Raw genomic sequence first — 20549 nt, forward strand, 5'->3', positions numbered from 1 at the left:
AAAGACTTTTACTGAGAAGTCGACTTTGCTGCACCCAGATCAGCTTTTATCCAATTAATTCAACTTGTCTAAATTCTGCAAGCGATTTAAAAGAAAGTGACCCAAATCCTGCTCTGATGCAGACAATAAATTTGTTCATTCGAGCCAAAAAGTTTTGGAAACCTGCTGCCGTTATTTTAATACAACACATGYCCATTACTCTACAACAGTGACATGTTAGTCATCCCGTCCCTACAATAAACAAAAAAAAAAACAATTGGACTACTTTATTTGCTTGATTTTTACAATTTTGTCCCTCGTGATAAAACGGAAAAAGGACACTCTTGCTCTGAAAGTCTGCATGTCAGGAAAGTGTTTTAAAATTACAAAACGCCATGCTTGTGTTTTATTTAAAGAAGGCACACCCTGCAAGTATATCTGAAAGAGCAACATGCATCTACTATCTTACCAATTTACCCTAGTCTGACTGATTGACCCAAGTTTAATCAGCATTAGAAAAAACTATTCTGGTGCAATGGTTGACTTCTGTTTATATTTTCCAGACCGTAGCGCCGTGGGAACGCCGCAACTTCCCCCTGCCAGAAGACCCGGCCCCAGAGCCCGAAAGCGACCAACCGATCAGGCCGAGGGCCCGCAGCATCTCAGGGTGCCGATCGTCCGCCTACGGGCGTCTGGACTCGGACGACGCGGAGCTGCCTTGCGACGACGACGGCGGCCCCAAGCTCAGGGCCTCGTCCCACCGATGAGCGGCAGACAGGCGGAGGCGGCCCCCCCTCCCCCGCCCCACACGGCTCCTCTCTGGCATTAACAAGCAGAACCTCAAAGCTGAATAAGATGTTAAATGGGTTCCTGTTGTTTGATATTCAAACATCAGTCTAATACTTTCACAGTTTTTAGTGAACATTATGGAGATAGAAGCCTTTCCCTTCACTTGTTTTTGTCACAGGGAAAAAAACGATAAATGTAAAAAAAAAAAAAGTATAAAACAACATTACAAAAAGTGAGTTCTGTAGTAGGCTAAACAATGTACATGGGGGCTTAGTGGTGTTCATGTCGCGTGTACACTTGTAGCGCACTATGTAGCGACTCCTCAACATATGGCCAAAGGGTGTTTTCTATTGACTAGTTTGCTTGTAAATCCCCATGTACATTTTTAGTGGAGTGACAAATATCAAAACAAAAACAACAAAAAAAAGACCCTCCCCACTTCCTTCCTCCTGCTCCTCATCCACATAAACAGGTACATTTAAGATGTGGTCCCCTCCTCCCCCCACTAGAGGTCGCCTGAAATCACCAGAGCACTTCTCGTACTGCCAAGTCTAGTTCTGCTGGTTTGCTTTCTTTCTTTGTTTGTTTTTTTCTCCATTCCTGACATGTTTTTGTTGATCTTGTTCTGTCTGTTTCAGTGTATCGCATTAGTTTGTTTTTATTTGAAGAGTAAAATCATTCCTACAGTCTCTTCGGAGAGCTCCCGTCTCGCTGCACAGGTTCCCACCGCCGGTTCTGTTTTAGAAAAAAAGAAGGAAAAAAAAAAAAAAAAAAGGGTGACGGCACAGACCCGGGAGCTGCTTTCTATTTTTATGTTCAGGTTTGAGCAATTGCCCGGCAGAAAGCTGCCTGCATGCTAAAATACAAACAAACGAAAAAAGATGATGTTAGTCTTATCACACCAGTAATCCTAAAAGCTAATCTCACTCCTTTGCAAACAGTTGTGGCTGTAAATGAAATTGTGGCGACATAAACACGATAACCTATGTGCTTTTTTTTTTTTTTTTTTCCCTTTATGGTTTCTTTTTCAGCTTAACAAGATTTTAAACATTTAAAATGTAGCAGCTCTCAATTAGAAGCCACCCGAGCTCAGGTCTTTCTGGACAGTAATTTAATGACACTTTTCCTCAGAATGGTCAGTTCAAAACCAGATTTTGTTTTTTCCACTTTCACATCCTTGTAATTATGCTCTCACCTCATCCCTCCTCCACTTTACGTAACTAATTGCTATGCAAAAAAAGAAAAAAAATCTATGGTTGTTTTCATTTTCCGCCTCCTTTGTACACCACAACCGTTCTGTTTTTTTTTTTTTTTGTTTTGTTTTTTTTTTGTAGTTAAGATGTCAATGTACCTGTTCGATTGTTGCAGCAGTTATAACCTAATCAAAAAGCAGAATTGTTTTCTTTCTTGTAAATAGTACCATTAAAACATTTATGTTTAACTTGGCACCATTGTTCCAGGCTTGGTCATTCATTCGAGGTTCATTCAGACGTGAGTGTGACTTTGCAGCGTTTATTTCAAATACACATATACAGCAACAAGAATCATCATAAACCAGTTACTGATCAATGCACAATAACGAGAACAATCACATTTCCACGTCTGTACAGCGTCAGAAGTAACCAAAAACAAAACAAAAGGTTGAGTGTTGTTACTGCAGGAACCTCTTCACAGCACGCTGGGGGATCAGGTCTCATCCCCTCCCCTCCACCTCCTTTCTGTCCTGATCTCTGGAGACGGAACGGGGTCTACTGCAACTAAAAGACGTCGGCATGCAGATAATGTTGCGAGCGCACCTTGGGAGTTCTACGCGTCTGCTGAGTTTTGACCCTTTTTACTCGCACGCCCTTCCAAAAAGTCCGGAGCAGATACAAAAGGGGTACACCAGGAGATCAATCTGTGAAAGGGAGGCAACAAGCAGACGGCTGTCTCTTACATTAAAAGCATGCAAGGATGTTTCATTAGTGCCATAATAGATCACGAGGGAATTGGAGAGTGTAAAAGGATGTTTTCCTGGCAGAAAATAACAGCTGAAGAACTGAGCCTTGGCATCAAACTATATGCAGGGTTTCTGTGGTGTCATAAACCCTTAAATGTATCATCTTTAGAGATTAAATATGCCCAGATTTTGGAGGTCTTTGTGATCACTGGTGATGCAATTCTAGCAGACAAATTGGAACATKTGACAAAACTAACACTTAAATTGAGGAATCAAAGCCAAATGTCCATTTTTTTTCTCCGAAATTGGCTTTTTTTTTTTCTTTTTTTTTAGGGAATTAAAAACAAAATGTTCTTTCTAGTTAACCACTACCAGCTTAGTCTTGAATTTAAATTTCAGAAACCTTATATAGGTGTTTAAATAACATTGGAAATGTAAATCATTTTAAGGATGTATACCCATTTAAATGTATAAAATCAACAGTTTTAAGGTGAATCTAAAGGGAAGCAGACGATGTGTGTTTCCTGGTTAGTGGTGACGTGCAGAGGTATTGATAAAGTGCCTGAAGAGGTGAACTTGTTGCTTTACAGTTTGTTTTTGCTTACCTTAAAGATGCAGTGCACACAAAAATCCCTTCATCCACCCATCGACTTGGCAACAACAGGTTATTTTTCCTATTTTATTTAGTAAGAGTTTGAAATAATACCTTAAGTTACTGCCAGTAAAGCCTTTATGGGCTCTTTATTACGTTGAGCTTTTTTWAAATTACTAATTAGCCTTGTTCTGATTATTTTGGTGCTTACTGTGGTTTAAATACTGCACACAATAAAGTCCCTCCCTTTAATCCTGTATTAAGGTTTTCTTCCCATTAATCAAGCTGTAGCACATGTACAGTAGGAGCAGTAAAAAAAAAAGAAAAAGAGAAACACTGACAGTAGCAGGCACAATACAAATGTCCGTTCATATCAAATACATGTCATATATGCACAGAATACGATTATAAAACTGGCCCAACGCGAACCAAACTTCCTAGCCATTCTTTTTTTTTTTTTTTTTTCCTTTAAGTCCAGCGAACTTTCCAATCGCCTTTGTTGAAGATGGTGTGCCAGGAATAAAACCACTGAGGATATTTTGTGTTGACAATATGAGACGCAGAAAGGTCGTCACCCGCAGTTCGCTCAGATATTCATTTTAACTGAATGCTCGATGTACATTTGGGTTAATATGGTGAGATAGCGGTTCTCAACGTGGGCGGTACCGCCCCCCTGAGGGGCGTTCAGAGGACGGCAGGGGGCGCTGGAGGACATTTTTACAAAAGGGGGGCGCTGGGATTCCTTGAGGGGCCGTTTGGTCGAAGAAGGTAAACTTTACACCTTATATGCACAACAATACCAGTTTAGACTTTGAGCAACTTGGTAAAACTGTATTGTGTAACATTAAATCATGCTTGGCTGCAACGGTCTCGATGACAGCTGCTCTTCTATTCAGTGTTTGTTAGCTTCTGTTAGCTTCTTGGCGCAGCTCTGCTCTCCTGCTACTAGTAGCTTCAGCGCATCAGTTTAGCGTTACACCGGCTGATGACGTTGCTGTGATTCACTTTGYCTGGTATTTTTGTACATATGTTTTGGCAGCTCTGTGATCATGTCAAAGCAGCAACTTATATTAAAAAGTGTTTTATTTCCGTTTGAAAGCTGCCCGCTTCCATGGAAGGACAACATAAAATCGCTCTTATAAACATGTAATTACTAAAATCACAATACCCTCACTTTGTATCCCTCTGAAAAATGAACCCATTTACATAAAGAAATCCCTCCAAGGGTGATACCTCGATAGAGGGCGTTCATTTTATAGCATTAACACCGGTGCTGTAAATGGTGCGGTTTGAGTGATAGAACAACGGTACCACAGCACTTTTAAATTTTTGGAAACTTTTAAATAGTTATATTAATAATAAAATAATAGTCATGCAAAGTAGCCTACAAATTCTTTGGTGGGGGGCGGTGAGGGACCTGGATAAAGGCTAGGGGGGGCGCTGGGCCGAAAAAGGTTGAGAAACACTGTGGTAAGATTACATGTTCAGTATTTATGGCAAGCCAATTTATCATAAAGTAGGCGGGCTATATCTTCTTCCCAAAATATCACATAGTTTACTGCCATACAATTCCAGCTACCTCTTCACAATAGGGAAGAGGCTTAGGGACCAAAAAAAAAACTAACCTTTTTTTTGTCAAACCTTTATAGAAAGTAGTAGTCAGTCTCTGAGATTAAAGACAGAATTCTGACTTTTTCCCCGCTATTCTAAAATTAAAGTTTGAATTGTTTTATTCCAGTGCCAATGCTCTTTTGTATAAAAAGTTTCAGATTTCTCCATTTTTATTTGACACCTTGTGTTGTCAAATTTCAATATGGCTGCTGCAAAGATAAAAGATAGTAATAGCTGCAGTGATAAAATGTTTATCTGCACTTCCAAGGTCATCAAATCTGTAAACATCGTAAAAACGCAAAATGCACAAAATGTAAATACACCTAAGGCCTCGAGCCATGAATTTATTTACTGTAATGTCGTGTTGTGAAGGAGCATAGACAAGCTGAGGAATGGGTGAACGGAGGTTTGGGTATCACATGTCTGGATGAACGTCTGAGTTCAGACAGTGAGTGACGGCCGGGAAGAGTTTCCTTTTAGCTTCAAAGCTCAGGCAGCGCCTCCCTTTGCTCCTCAGTGGTTCTTATTTTTGCCACACCACCGACCACGGCCACCTACTGTAGCACATGTCGGGACACAAAGCAAAGAAAGCAGAGAGGTCTGCAAGACATTTTTCTGGCTAGACAAGAAATTTGCTACTTTTTCTTTTGACATTTCTTTTCCTCCCAAACCTTCATCAGAGCCCGTCACTGTTCCTTTATATCAAACTGGAGCTAAAGAGTTGGATTCGCCCTCCTCTCTCAAGGCTCATGTTCTGTGTATCTAAATTAAAAAAAAATAAAATAAATTAAAAAAAACATTAGTGAACACCCATCGAAGGGAAACTGGTAAAGGTTCACAGTCTGTGACAGGAAACCAAGTCGTTTTTTTCATCAGGATGCGTTGGGATGAAACAATTCGCTCGGATTCGCTGGGGAAATTTTTCTCAGCTGGATGCTTTAACTCCTAAATATTTACTACAAAAGGTTTACGTATTTTTGCAAGAAGACCACAGAGAGAAATCAATACAGTTTGGCCTACCTGTTATTCAGATTTTTTCTTTCTTTTTTTGTTCTTCTCTAAAAAGAAACGCCTCAGTAAATTTAAGAGGTTAGTGGAGGACAAACAGTGATGGGTATCTTAAAAAAAAAGTCCAGTGAAAGTAATGAGGAAGGCATTATACAACTCCTCTACGTGGTGGTGTGGTGCAGGTGGAGCAGGAAGCGGGAGCGGGGGCGAGGCGGTGGGGGGGCACGTTCACAAGCCCTGCTTGGCCAGCGAGGCGGACACCTGGTCGGCCAGCGTGGAGAGCTGCGGGGAGTCGGTCATGTTGATGCTGCCGGAGGACGACACGGTGCTGAGCTGCTGGGGCGAGTCTTCCAGGGAGATGATCTCAGCGCCGTGGTCGGTGCGTGCCTTGGCCGTCTCACGGAAGCTCAGCTTGTGGCTCTCAATCTGCAACCGGCAGGAAAGGTCAGATTCATGACCCCCTTCCCTGCTGAGGTAATTAGACTCTGAGGAGGTTTCAGATCACTGGAAGAAATCCGAGCGACTTCGGTGTGTTTTATATGAATGGACCAACACAAAGCAGTGTCTGAAATGAAACTCCTGAAGTTTTTACTGCTGTGGGAATGAATGGAGCTAAAATACAGTAAAAACCTGGAAGAAAACCAGTTTGAAGAGCTTCATTGACCCTAAACATCCAACCAGGGTAACTCAAATCAAAGCATATTAATATGTGTTAGAATGTCCTAGACAAAGTCTAGAGCAGTGGTCTGCAACCTGTGGTTCTGGAGCCACAAGTGGCTCTTTGGGTCTTCCACAGTGGCTCATTAAAACTTTGACTAAAAATGAAGTAATGTTTTTAAATGAACAAATGCATGTTTTAGTTGCGATCAGTTATATTATTTAAATCTAGTTTTCTTGTCACAAGCTTGGAAACGATATGCTTTTATTTAGCTACACCGACATCTGATGGAAGAAAATCTATCCATCCTCTTTTTGCAAAGGTTTTCATTTGTTTTAAAATCTAAAAATAGAAATAGAAATGTGGTTCTTTAAACATGACAACAATTTGCTACAGTAAATATTGATCAAAAATGGAAGTTGTCTTTTTTTTTTTTTAAATATTCATTTAAAGTTTAAAATTTGCATCTCTACCTAAGTTTTGTTTGGCCAGACTGAGGACAGAAATGTCTCTTTGTGTGGTTAAGGGTGCAGACACCTGGTTTAGAGCTAAATAAAAATTGTGAATATGTAGCAAGACTTGAAAACTGATGTTCACAGAGGTTCTGTGTCCAGTCTGACTCAGCTTAGGCTATTTTGGGAAGAGTAAGTAAACATGCAGAGCTGGTGGACCGCAAAAGACTGGAAGCTAAGACTGCGGCCAAAGGTGGGTTTTTCAAAGTACCAACTTAGTTTGGAAACAATGAATTATTTTCCTTCCACTTCTACAGGTATGTGCCACTTTGTGTTGGTTCAGAAGATTAAATCCCAATAAAATACACTGAAGTTTGTGACGGTAGCAAGACAACCACAATACAAGGGGGGTAAATCATTTTTAACGTGATAATTATAACATTTTTTATTTTAAAATATGTTATTGTAAATTTACAAATTTCATTTTCAGAGTAAAGAAGGCCTGAAGAAGTGCGACAAGCTACAGGACTCCCTCTGCTGGACAACACGCACAAGTGCAGTCATCCTTCAAAAATTTAGACTATTTTCCATGATAATAATTAAATAAATGTTTTATTTTTCTTTTCATCTAACTTAATTTTATGACTTACGCCATGTTTCTTTTCTTTTTACATTTCTTGTCTTAACAACCTGGGAAGCATGTTGCTCACATGTGAAAGAACCTCTGGAAACATTTTTAACAACATAACACCCTAAAACTACAAAGTGCATTTGCATCGACGCGGCGTGGCGACGAGCCCCCACGGTGAAACCCAAACAGCTCGGGTTTCAGAAGAAACTCGTTTTCTCCGTGAAATCCTGCAGCTCGCACACATACTTACGCGAGTCCTCAATCTTTATGAGAGGGTTCGTCAGGATGGGTGTGGTAGGTGCTGAAGGGACAGTCTGAGGTGACTGAGGGGGGGTGGCAACAGGGGAGGGGATGGACATGCTGTCTGAGACACTGCCCTCCGCGTCCTTGCCCTTCTCCCGCTATACAGGAGGAGCCCCGGCGGGGAGGAATGACAACGCATGCAACAAAAACAAATGGGATGGTTTCAACAGAAACAATAAGAAGAAAAAGAAAACAACACAATATTTGACCAATAATAATGCAAATAATGAGAACTTTGTTATGAAATTATAAAAAAAAAAAAAATGGAGGAAATACAATGAAAGAAGCTCTAATGGGGGGAGGAGGGAAGCGGTGATGAGAAACAGATGAGCTTTCGATACGCTGCAGAAATCTGCTGGTCGGGTTTAAACCCCCGACCATGACTCGCACATTATAGGTTTCTATAAAGAAAGGGACTCAATACAACCAGAACCAGAACTTCAGCTCCTTTTCAGTAATCTCCACTTCATAGCTAATTTAAAATAAAAAAAAAACAGCTTTGCCAACATTCGACTGATCTATCCAAATGCATGTTATATTCTAGTATGCATCTTCACCAATCAATAAACGTTGCTTAACTAATGGAAAATCTGTCATATTATTTAAAAAGGTAATACTAAATATAATTTTTATCTATTTTAATGCACTGTAGTTTTGCTCTACACCATAATTGTTGTTATCTTTTTAACTCTAATTTATGCTCACCTCAGAGGCAAAACTAAGGGTAAAATGAGAAATCAATAATAAATCAAAAGTTCGAACCACCAGCTGAAAAGTTGGCTCTGGGCTGTCTGACACACTAAACATGTTTTTTCTTTTTCCTTAAATCTTAAAGAAGGAAGAGACACACAGAGATCTTCAACTGCAGGAAGGATGAGACATTTCTACCTTCCTCTGTCCACCTCCGGGGACGTGACCGATGTTGTCCAGGGAGCCGACTTTGGACTGAACTTTAAAGTCTAGCTTCTCGGTTTTGATCTCCACATTTCCACCACCTTAAAAGAAATCCAGTACAGTTAATGAATTACAGAAGTTCAACACCAGACCTCACCAAACTGAAAGTAAAAAAAAAAACAAAAAATAAAATAAAATCCCCAAAACTTTCACCAGTACACCCATTCAAAGCAAGTTTTTCTGGAAACATGAGCATTTTTCACTTTTAAACATTTACCTGGCTTGTGATGAATGTTGTCTTTCGATCCACATTTTGATGTAACGTTGCTCAAGTCAATCTTTTTGTGCACGATTTGAACCTACAGAAGAAACAAAACAGACAGCAGAAGAACAGATTTAACCAAAACTGAAACATCACGTCACTTTAAACTGTAGCATTTTATAGGTCTGTTAGTTTGTTTCCAAGAAGGTAAAAACTGGTCAATAAAACAGTAGATTAGAGAGCAGACTATTATTAAATCCAGTGTTAGTACTGAACTAAACAATTACCAAGCTTAAAGTGCGTGTATCATCAGATTTCAGAGCCTGAAAACTGAAATATATATAAAATACAAAGTAATTTTTCCACAGCTTTCAAAGCAGATAAGTGTAACAGGAAGAGCTATGAAGTATAAATAATTTAAACATCAGTCTTTTACGCTATAACGTCCACCAAAACTGTCTCTGTTGGAAACATGTTTTGCTCCAAAACTAAGACTATCGGAACAATTAAAAACTTAGATTTGAGGGAAAGAACAAACTGTGTCAGTGGAGAGACAATGTTTACAGATAAGGTTTAATCAATAACTATGTTTTTTTTTCTCCCCTCAATATTCATATTATGATCTCACATCTGAACTGCAGACTTTGCAGATTGTTTCTTTGTCTTCAGTATTTATCCAAATGAACCAGCCTCACTCTTGAGCAACTCTCAGCTGCACTATTGACTTTCCGATTCACTTTTTTTTACTTTAAAAATCTATCTAATACCCACAAGAAGCTCCGTTTAAGTTATTTTTTTCTTCTTCTTTTTTACATATTCTTTTTATTTCAGTCACGGAAATGACTACAAGTCTGAACTCAAAATGTAAAAATGATGACACGTGGCCTTAACGTTTATGCCCATTTTAAACTCTGCGTTCACGTTGCACTTTTGTCATTTGAAGATAAAAGCCACTGTCCTCATCTGTGCATCACAGCGCTGGACTGAAGTGACCTCATCTTACGGTCGATTGTGCGGCAACACAAAGCGCTCAGTCTTTCCTCCGTGAGGTCGAGGACAACAGGCTAAAGCTTGGAGAGGAGAGCGAGGACAGAGGCTCTTTGTAGCTCCTGCTGCACAATTAGTTCATTTCATTCAGACGTTTCCAACTCAATTTTAGTAAAAAAAAAAAAATGTTTTGAGGAAGAACCACCCAGGACACACTGGATTCACGCATGCAGGTTTAGGGCCCAGTTTGGATGGTTGGTCGCAGTCAAACGGACACATTCAACAGTTATGGAGCTTATGTTACACCATGAGCATTTTATTCACCAAACTGGTCTGCAAAACCGACAAAAATCACTTCGTAGCAACTGATTACAAGAGGAGACACGGAGGAGGGAAGGTCTGCAGGGTAAAATGCTCATGACTGCTCATAAGTTCCGGGGTCAAACGGTTATTTGCAGGAGTTAAGAGGTCAAAAGTGGCAGGAGTGTCGAGGTCAGAACGGGTTGGACAGAGACTGAGGTTTCGTGCAATCCTTCTTCTTCTTTGGGATGCATTTAGCACCTGCAGCCGTGGTTTACTCACATTGCCACCACCGGGTACGTGTTTTATATTGTCTTTGGAGCCGCAGCGGGACTGCACGCTGCTTAAGTCCAGCTTCTTATCAAGAATTTGCACCTGGATAGTTTTTTTTTTTTTAGTGGAGGGAAAAACATAATGTTATCTTGCAGAAAGAGAAATGAGATTGAGGAGAGTTTCTGAGGAGAAAACTGTGGAGTTCAGCCTAATCCAGTTGACTAAGAAAATCATATCTAAAAGGCTTACAACTATAAACAGTTAAATGACGTGTGTTGGTGTTGGCTTTAGTTTGGCGTTGGAGCCAAAGTTAAATCTTTTTAAAGATTTAAGAGGCTTTCAATTCGCTAAGGGAAAAAAACCCCCAAAACATTTGTCAAACATCTGACGCTTTCAGGGAATGACCAATAATGATACTATTTTGAAGATGAATTTTATCCTTTGAAAAAATAAATCATCCTGGTAAAACAAAGATATTAGAATTTTTAAAGAAAGTTAATAAAAATGCTGGTTAGTCACAGAGTTCCCTGTTTGTGTCCTGACTGGATCACTGAGAAGATTTGTTGGATGGATTTGTCGGAAGAACTGCTGAGGACGGCGTTGGGTTCATCCCTACTCACGTTGCCTCCACCGGGAGCATGTTTTATATAGTCTTTGGAGCCACACTTAGACTGGACAGTACTAAAGTCCAACTTCTGATCAAGTATTTTAACCTGGAAAAGTGCAGAAGTGAGGGGAAGAGGCTGTTATTGTCAGAATCACTGAAAGTAGCTGTCTTGTGTTTATTTCAAAATAATAATAATAATAATAATAATAATAATAAAAACAACTCAACATGATTGGTTTTGACACAGTAACGTCTCTGAAGTGTAAATACAGATAGACAGAACTTCAAAAGGAGCCATGCGTATGGCTGCAACACATCCTGAAACTCTTTATAGAAGCCATATATATATAAAAGTGAAACAAGTTTCCTACCCTTCCTCCTCCAGGCTTGTGCTTTAAGTTGTCTTTAGAACCACAGCGAGCTTGGACGTTGGATAAGTCCAGCTTCTTATCGAGGATTTGGACCTGAAGAAGAACAACAAAGGGCAGGTAAGAGGATCTGCAGAGGAAGAATAGCTGAAGAGGAAGAGGAATCATTTTGAATTAGGAAATTAAGTTAATTGGACTCCTTGTATTAAAGCTGCCATTCATAGCTTTGCATTTTTGTTTTACTTACTCAAGTTGCCTTAGGAACTGTAACATTGTTACGGCGACTCGTGAAGGCGATTCGGTGCACTGGAGTAAAAAGGCTAAGTGCAAGCCACACTTTTCAGATTTTTTTACTGATTTAAAAAAAAGCAAGTGTCATTTCCCTACTATTTACAATTAAACACCAAGTCTGTCTTCAAAATTGTTATGTGGCAAAATTTAAACGAAATAAAAATTTCACTCAATAGGTGTTAATACTTTTGAAGTGGTGCACGAATCAACCATTAACCTAAAATCAGCAAAAAATCTAAATATCATGTGAAAAAGTAAAAATGTGACAGCCTTTAATATAATCTGGGATGTAATTTCTGTCACTTTTAACATCCAAGGTTCTAGATAAAATTTTACAGCCAAATTTACAGCCTGATACACCAACAATATTTTACAGATGACATAATTTTAAAGCCAAAATTTTGCTCCCTTATTTACTCTATTTGGTTCAAGTAAAATGCTACAAAACAGTTACAAATGCCAGCTTTAATTTATTCTAATTCTGTTTTTAGACCTCGATTTTTCTTGGTGCAAATACCTAAATGATAAATTTAATTTCACTCTACAAATTCCTGCTATTAGGAGCTTAACCTTTCATTTTTAAACTTAGAATTTTTCAACTACTTAATCATCCAAAAGGTTGGATTTAATTGTCATAACTGCAGACAAACTCAAGGGCTTTGAGTTCATCTCCCAGTTACTCACATTTCCTCCCCCTGGCTTGTGTTTGACATTGTCTTTGGAGCCACACTTAGACTGCACACTACTAAAGTCCAACTTCTGCTCCACGATTTGCACCTGGAAAAATGAAAACGGCAGCTTTTAGATGGAGAGCAAAAGAAACCAACTTAAGATATGAGCCGAAACGGACGTCACATTGAGCAGCAGGAATCCGTGCAACCGCATGCAGGCTGGAGAATCGGTTAGCTTTAAGTGCTACAAGTGTCCAAAAGCAGAACTGAATTTAGTGCTGAAAGATTTCCAAATGTTTTAAAACAGCAAGTTGTTCTATAGATTAAACTGGTTAAATAAGATTATCTATTTTGGTTCTGCAAAATAGAACCAAAATAGCTAACTAGAAACTAGCTTCTAGTTAGCTTCCAGTAGTGCTAACTACTGGAAGCTAGTTTCTAGTTAGCTTCCAGTAATGCTAAGTACTGGCTAAAAGCTGTCCATGTCATGCTTTTAATTTCGCCAGGGAGAACCTGACATGTGACTGAGCCAGCATAAAATTAGACCAAAGGCTTGCAGTACCTTTGTTTCCAAAATAAGCCTCCTTATCTATATCAATCTTACAAAGCGGTCACATATTCATACACCAACCATCTGGGTGTGCAGAGTGTTAAAATGAAAATTGGAAATGTAAGCAAATTTCCACAAATATCTTTACTTTTAAAGCAGAAAAATAGACTGATTTGAATTTAAATCTGACAAACAAAATCCGATTTCAAAGAACCAAAACTATTCACAAGGACAAAACATCAAAGCAAAAGTCTTTGAATTAATAATACGTAAAAAAAAAATCTGACACATACTGCATGAAAAATTACTATTGCTGCGGTAAGAGCTCATGCAAAATACACTACTTCTTCCAAAATAGCATTTGCTACTAAAAGCAGAGTGAAACAGTGTTTTCACATGCAGCTGCAGTTGCTTTACCAGTGTGTGTCATTGTCACAATTGAATGTAAGTGAATGTACTTTGCCCTACTGATCAAATTTCTTGTTGCTTGTTTTGTATGACGCAGCTCTAATAAAATAAGCCAAGGTTGCAAAACCTGCAACACACAAGAAACTGACAGCTTTCCTTTGACGTCAGGTTATTTTCGATAGACCTGAAACCAGATATTTACATGCGCAGCATAAAGAGACGCACGTCTTCCTCACTGACTGACATTAAATCTGATTCAACTTTTCCTAATTTAATTCAGCAATAATTATTAAGGATATTGTTTCTATTTGCTTAATTCCGGAGTATTGAGGGGTTTTTATGTATTTATTCATTACTTTAATACTAAATAATACATGGAAAAACTCTTGTATCAACATGTTCTTAAAAGCGACTCAAAGAAGAAGAAGGCAACACTCCAAAAGCAACATATCAACCCAGAGAGCAGTTGGCAAGTCCTCTTGAGGACAAAAATCTTAATTTTTGGAGACGTGCTCCAAAAACAGCTTAAAAGACAAATTGTTTATTGAGATAGAATCTCAGATAGAGAGGGACGGGAAAAAAAAAAAAATTTTAAACAGTGTACATGAATGAATATCTTGTTTCAGCTGTAAGTAACAAAACAAAGAGGAAGCATTCTAAGTATGACTACTGAGTCAACTACAGTAACGTGTCCTAACCCTGGTCCTCTGTGTCTCCTTGCTGCCTCTCACCGGATTTAAATAACTGGGTGATTGAAATGCTTCAGCGGCGCTTCACGGCATGCAGAGAAGGTCATGCAAACAGAAACACATCTAAAACACGTAGGACAGGGAGGCCTGAGGACCGAGGTTGAGGATTACTAAACTACATAAGTACTGTTTATTTCTATCAACTTATTCAGAAAACAGCTGAAGCCATGTGTTAGCTAGGTGTAGAGAAAACCGCTAACCGAATCCTTAATTACAAAAAGAAAGGCTGAGATGCACCAACAGGTGTAGCAAGTTTGTTGTCAGTTACCTTCCCACCTCCAGGCTGGTGTTTCATGTTGTCTGTGGAGCCGACCTTTGACCTGACGTTTTTCAGGTCAGGCAGCGGCGCCGCAGCAGCCAGAGGAGCCGGAGAACGGCTCTTCAGCGATCCCGGAGATTTCGGATTGGAACGTACGACCGCGACCTTTTTCACTTTGTTGGCCTCGGCGGCGGAAAGTGCCTGGCTGCCGGGGGACTTGGGCGTACCGGGGCTGCTCTGCCCACTCCTGGCATCTGAAACAACGAAGCAAATCAGACGTGAGTTGGTTTTAAACAACCGTGGAGGATAAATGGTTGAGGGTAAACGAATCAAGTAAACACTAACTAGAAGCCACTACTGGCTAAAAGCTGACCAAGTTTGATCCATCAGATCAGACTGTGTTTTTTTTTTTTTTTTTTTGGGCCATGCAAAGAGGCAATCTCCAACCATTTGCTGATTTGGGTTACCTTTTTCATTTTTTGGAGTGGGGGGTTTCTTGGCACTAGCTGTGTCACAAATAATAACACATTCTTAAATCTTTAAACTTAAGTACAGAAAATGAAATGAAATGAACTGTGCTTTTCCCAGTTTCTTACCTGGTTGAGCTGCACTTCTGGCAGTAGTTTTGGCTCCTTGGACTTGAGGCTTTGCAGCACCAGCACCCTAAAAAAAAAAGAATCAGCATAACAGCAGGTTAGTTTCCACGAGGGATAAAAGTTGAAGTGGTTCTTTAAAAAAAAAAAAAAAMAAAMAAAAAAAAAAAAAAAACTCAAAGTAAAGACGGGTTTGTTTGGGGATGGCGTTCACATAAAATGTCAAAAACGATAAACAAAGATTAAAAAAACGATGACTTGTCATGATGGAAAACCTTCAGGCTGATGGAACAATGTTTTTTTTTTTCTTTTTTCTTTCCATCCGGTTCAGACCCCTGACCCGTAATCTGTCAGACCGGTACTTACTCCGGGCTGCCGGGGCCCTGGGCTGCTGGTGGCTTTAATGGGGATGGAGCTGTGGCCGTTTCGGGAGGAACCGGGTGTTCTGTTGCCCTTGGCGACAACAGTGGGTCTTTTAAGGTAAGAGGGTGGTGTGGTGACAGTTTGACTCTTTGTCATGGGAAGGAAAGAAATGAATGAAAAACAAAAAAATCAAATGATACCAAACATAAAAGGAATGATTTAACAACTCAAGGATGGCAAAAACAAAAGATGTATGGATTTCATGCCTAAGAATAATTCTGGTGTACTAAACTGGTCACAGTTTTCATTTTTAAATACCCTCTTTCTTCCTTATTGCAGTCAACAATAACTAAATATGCTGGAAGGTATACCCAAAATGCTATTGTCATGATTTGTACTCTTGACGACTGCAATGTCAGTGCAAGTTTGAGTGGCACGTTTTCCTTGAGAACTGCTACAGATATGTACTTTCAATTCATTTCAAAGAATTATGTTTATATGCAATAATCTATTACAAAAGTATCCTCTCACCCCTCCAGTGTGGTACCACGATACGATGCAACCTGTGCAGCCAGCAAAGTTTTCTCATTTCTAAATAATCCAGAGTGAGCAGTTAGTGAAATTATAATAATGTGGAAGCGTTTGGGAACAAGAACGAGCGTCATGTAAGATCACAGAGACTCGTTTTGGCAGTAATCAYGGCTGATTAAGTGAAAMGTTTGGTGGAGGCCTTAGAGTGTGGCTTCATTTTTCAGGAGCAACGCTGTGCCCCTCAGTTCYCACAATAGGAAGTTTTATTGTTTCAGTTTTATTGTTTCCTYTCTCCCAATTTTGCGTGAACAATTTGGACTCTGGTTTGGACGTGATCGCACACCAGTGCACAAAGAAAAGTCCATTAAGACAAAGATGAGCAAGTTTGGTGTGGAAGAACGTGACAGAATCTGGACCTGATAGAACAAACCTTCTCGTCCAGCATCAGTGTCTGACCTCGTGGAAAGTCTACCTAAATGAGTTGAAGCTGTTTGGGTTGTAAAGTGACTCAACATTGGAATAAACCGAGCGGATTAAGAGTGGGATGGTTTATATTATGACTACTTTGGGACATATAATGTAGTKCTGATAATGGATGTTACTGGGACAAAAAAGTAATGAGCAAGACTTATTTGGGAAACCTCCAACAGGTGGCRCTCTGAAAGACGACTGAACACCTCAACTCAAAAGAAACARTAACTCTGAAAGGTTTTTATACACCAGAATTATCCTTTCATAACAATGTTTTACATATTTCAAACAAATGACGCTCTTGGTCACATACCTTGTCTCCATTATTTGTCTTTACTTGAGCTACAAAAGAAGACAAAAGTCAAATTTATGCCATGGCTTTAGTTTCGGCTTCYGATTCTTCCAGGTGAAATAAGTCAACACATTTCCCTCCAAGTGTTCATCAAAAACCACTATTACGGCTAACGGATGAACATGAAATAAGATGTGTTGGGTATGCAGCATGCAGAGTGAAATAAAACACGTGTTTACAAGCAGAACGTGTCTGTTTTGGGCTGCATGACCAGCTGGGTGGGCAGAGATGGAAACAGAAAGCAGAAGTGTGGGGTTGGTGGGATGGGGGGAGGAGACAACAAGCTCCTCAGCTTAAAGCTAACGTCCTTGGAAATAATTTGGAGAAACAGTGCTGCATAACAGAGAGGCGAAGCTGCATTTGTAAATCAAACATGTGGAAGGAGTCAACTGAAGCAGGGGCTGGTTCTGAACTGGTGAACGTGACAGCAAAACAGACCTTTGAAAACAGCGACCGGCACCAGAGACCTTCTGGCTGCGGGGCTTGGGCAGGGACATTTCTGGAGCTGGGAGGAGGCTTGAGCAACACTGGTCTTCTGTAAGTCATTGGAAATGTCAGGCTTTGAATCGCTGGCCCTGTGTGGCCATGATGACTCACTGCTGTTTTCAGCCTCTGCGTCACATGGCGGTTTGGTGAAGGGACGGCGCTTCCCAGAAACGCTCCCAGTGATGTGTGTTGGAGGGAGATCTTCTGCATGTGAATCGAAGCCAGATTCTGACAGCCTTTGTTTCAGGAGACTTTGCTTTGTTTCTGAAGGGATATTTTTGCTTCTAGAGTCACTGTGACACGTTGTTTCAGCTCCTTCGACAGGCAGTCCATCTTTTATCTGCTCCTCCTCCTGGTTACGCCACAGGCTTCTGTCTTCGATGGCTGTCAGGTCCTCCAAAGCTGCGCTGCGGACTAAAAACGTCGCAGGCGTGTCGTTCATTTTCACCAGGCACTCGGATGCATCRAGRCTTATTGCCCTCTGAGAATCAGCAGCTGCGGTCCACTCAGGGCTCCCCCTGCTGGCCTCTACGTCCTGCCTCATCTCTGACCTGCAGCTGAGATCTTCAGAGGCCCATAAAGACTCACTTAACCTCTTCCCACACTCTCCCACCGACTTTTTTCCTGGGTCTGGGGAAGAGGAAGCGTCCGTGAAGTCAATGACTTTCTAAGCAGCTCCATGCTCAGCTGGAGCAAACGCACCATTAGCAGGCCTCAATAATTTGGCTTAAAAACCACGTTAAGAAAACAAAACAAAAACAAACAACAAAAAAACATTTACAGCACTTGTTTTCCACCTCCCCTTAAAACGAAAATGACATGTGAAAAAAGGGGAAAATATGAGATCACAGAGGAAACCACAAAAACTTAAAATGAGAACTGAAAGACGAAATGTAAAACAAACCGAGGCAGTAATACACAACACTTGAATGACAAAAGATGTTGCATTCCAGAAAAAGGTCTGAAGCACGAAAGCACCACTACTGTCACTACTGTCACTACTGTCACTACTGCTTGCAAAATGGCATCACATGTTGTCCATTAATACAATCCAGTGTGGAAGTGAAGTGAAAAACAAATGATACAAGGTGTTTTAAGATACATAATGGTGTCTAAACAAATATATGTGATGAAATATAAAGAAACAAAATTATTCAAACCATTTTAAATTCAATGTTGGAGCCTACATTGTTACTGTTAGCAGGTCAACTAACCGAGCTACTGAACTTGCAGACAGACATGCTAATCTTGTAGCAAGGTTAAGTGAAGATTAAGTCTCTCATATTATGATTAGAAACTAAAACTATTTTATTTATTTATTTTTTTTTTGCTTAAAACATACTGTTTGAATGTCATTAGACTATAAAACAGTTTTTATTGAAAGTTGTTTTATCGTCTGACTCTTGCACTTGAATGCCGGTTAATGTGCATATTTTAGACCTGAAATACAGCATAAAAATCAAAGTCTAATCAGTTTTTCTTTTGTTTTTTGTTAGCAGATAAGGAAGTTTAAAATATACTTTTCAAAAAGTGTCTTATGAGTCTTAACAGCTGAAATGGGAAGATGCATCAATATGGGATGATGAGCTCATATTTTCAACGCAACATTTTGAAGCCCGTCGAAACTCCATGTCTGTAAAAACGAACTTTTCCTGATAAATGAAAACACTTACAATGACAGTATGTTATGTRGATGTGTGGTTATTTCTTCTTTTACACAAACAAATGATGTTTCACTACAAAAATAATCCATGCGGGAAACATTGGTGAGCTTCATAAAAGTAAAAACAAGCAGGCATGGAGAGGGTGGATTTCTCCCCAGGCATCACAAACAGTTTCTACTGCATTGTTGGACAYATATTTGCATTAGGAAATGTGGATGCTGTTTGTGAGCACAAAGTTTGTCAAGTATAAGATAGAGAAAAAACTGAATAGTCAAATTAGCTTGAGCAACATCATTATTTCTGTGTTYCAGCACAGACAAATGAAGGAAAACATCCAGCTATAGGTGCCATCTTGATATTTCCTGCTCAACCACCATGTGGGTCACATTAGCTTGAAGCCAAATGTCACGTTATTCCTCAAATTTTGGACACAGTAACAGATAAGAACCATTGTGAACGTCAAGGCTGAACACAGGTAAAAAGAAAAAGTTATAAGAATTTTGATAACTTATATTGAAAAATGAGCCATTTAGCAATAAAATTTCAGTTGCCTAAAATTAATACAATCAGTAAATATGCTTCTAAAATTCTGACACTGATGTCAAAAATAAAAATCTTTAAAAAAAAACAACAAAAAAACTGTCCTCTTTGGTGGAAATGTGTACATGCAAATAAAATCCTCCCTTTTAATAGATTAAACATTTTTTATGGTTATACAAATTACAGCAAAAAGGACAGTAATTTTAGCATAAAAAATGAATCCTTACTGCTTTGACAAAAACAGTTTTACAAATCCTTTCATTCAAAAACTGAAAATTTAAATATTAGAAAATACAAAATCAACAAAATCCAGAGTGCAAAAACATAAGCAGAATTATATTTAAAACTTAAAAAATACTTATGTTTATTATGCATTCATTATAATAAAACAAATTATGCATTTCCCTTCATGTCAACATTAATTAGTCCAGTCTGAGCAGAGTAATTGTGTTCAATAAACGACACCATCTTTACAACCTGCTTGAAAATCCCACCAAGACCTTTCAATCCCTTCGGGCTGCTTTCTTACGCAGCTGCTGTTGTAAGTGTACTTATATCTGTCTTCTGCAGTAACTAAATGACTTCTAAGTGGAATCAATGAGAGATATAGCAGCCTACCTGTTGAAGAGGCTCCTCCTGCTGCTCGTTGACCGGTGTGAGACAAATGGAAAAGACACGAGAGCTCAGTCAGTAATGTSTTTTTGCTGTTCAAGACCGATTAACGCACTCACTCATCGCAAAGAAATCAATAAGCCTGCAAACAGCGCGTCTTCAATCAGTGCAGAAAGCCCGCAGCCAATACCTGTCAGTCACAGTAATGAAAAATTCAAAGGCATAAGGGRAAATATGCAAGAGCATAACAGCAAAACAAGCACAGCGGGTTTCTACACACACAAGGCTTGCATATGGACCATGTTAGCTGGTGTTTCAGCTGCTTAATGTTAGTGTGGCCTTTACCACAACGCAGA

The 20549-nt window shown here is 39.5% G+C and overlaps 2 protein-coding genes across 13 annotated transcripts in view; one reads left to right on the plus strand and one right to left on the minus strand.

Annotated features, from left to right (window-relative positions):
- The window catches only part of LOC103481617 (KAT8 regulatory NSL complex subunit 1), a 44579-nt gene extending 40958 nt beyond the window's left edge, over positions 1 to 3621 (plus strand). For all 4 annotated transcript variants that reach the window (XM_008437207.2, XM_008437206.2, XM_017310877.1 and 1 more), the window contains one exon: positions 543 to 3621. In XM_008437207.2, coding sequence (XP_008435429.1) covers positions 543 to 746 — 204 coding nt within the window. In that variant the 3' untranslated portion in view covers positions 747 to 3621. The remainder of the gene's footprint in view (positions 1 to 542) is intronic.
- Positions 3622 to 5222: 1601 nt separating this feature from the next.
- The window catches only part of mapta (microtubule-associated protein tau a), a 34107-nt gene continuing 18780 nt past the window's right edge, over positions 5223 to 20549 (minus strand). The window contains exons 3-16 of one of the 9 annotated variants that reach the window (XM_008437214.2): positions 20200 to 20220; positions 16853 to 16881; positions 15541 to 15684; positions 15178 to 15244; positions 15049 to 15087; positions 14591 to 14835; positions 12629 to 12721; positions 11657 to 11749; positions 11299 to 11391; positions 10688 to 10780; positions 9134 to 9215; positions 8851 to 8957; positions 7910 to 8060; positions 6255 to 6344 (exon numbers count right to left, since the gene is read on the minus strand). In XM_008437214.2, coding sequence (XP_008435436.1) covers positions 6340 to 6344; positions 7910 to 8060; positions 8851 to 8957; positions 9134 to 9215; positions 10688 to 10780; positions 11299 to 11391; positions 11657 to 11749; positions 12629 to 12721; positions 14591 to 14835; positions 15049 to 15087; positions 15178 to 15244; positions 15541 to 15684; positions 16853 to 16881; positions 20200 to 20220 — 1262 coding nt within the window. In that variant the 3' untranslated portion in view covers positions 6255 to 6339. Of the gene's footprint in view, positions 6345 to 7909; positions 8061 to 8850; positions 8958 to 9133; positions 9216 to 10687; positions 10781 to 11298; positions 11392 to 11656; positions 11750 to 12628; positions 12722 to 14590; positions 14836 to 15048; positions 15088 to 15177; positions 15245 to 15540; positions 15685 to 16852; positions 16882 to 20199; positions 20221 to 20549 lie in introns of all 9 variants that reach the window. The other 8 variants (XM_008437209.2, XM_008437217.2, XM_008437215.2 and 5 more) reach the window with 8 other exon arrangements.

The sequence above is a fragment of the Poecilia reticulata genome, linkage group LG19 (genome assembly GCF_000633615.1).
Source record: "Poecilia reticulata strain Guanapo linkage group LG19, Guppy_female_1.0+MT, whole genome shotgun sequence".
In the NCBI taxonomy this organism is placed as follows: Eukaryota; Metazoa; Chordata; class Actinopteri; order Cyprinodontiformes; family Poeciliidae; genus Poecilia; species Poecilia reticulata.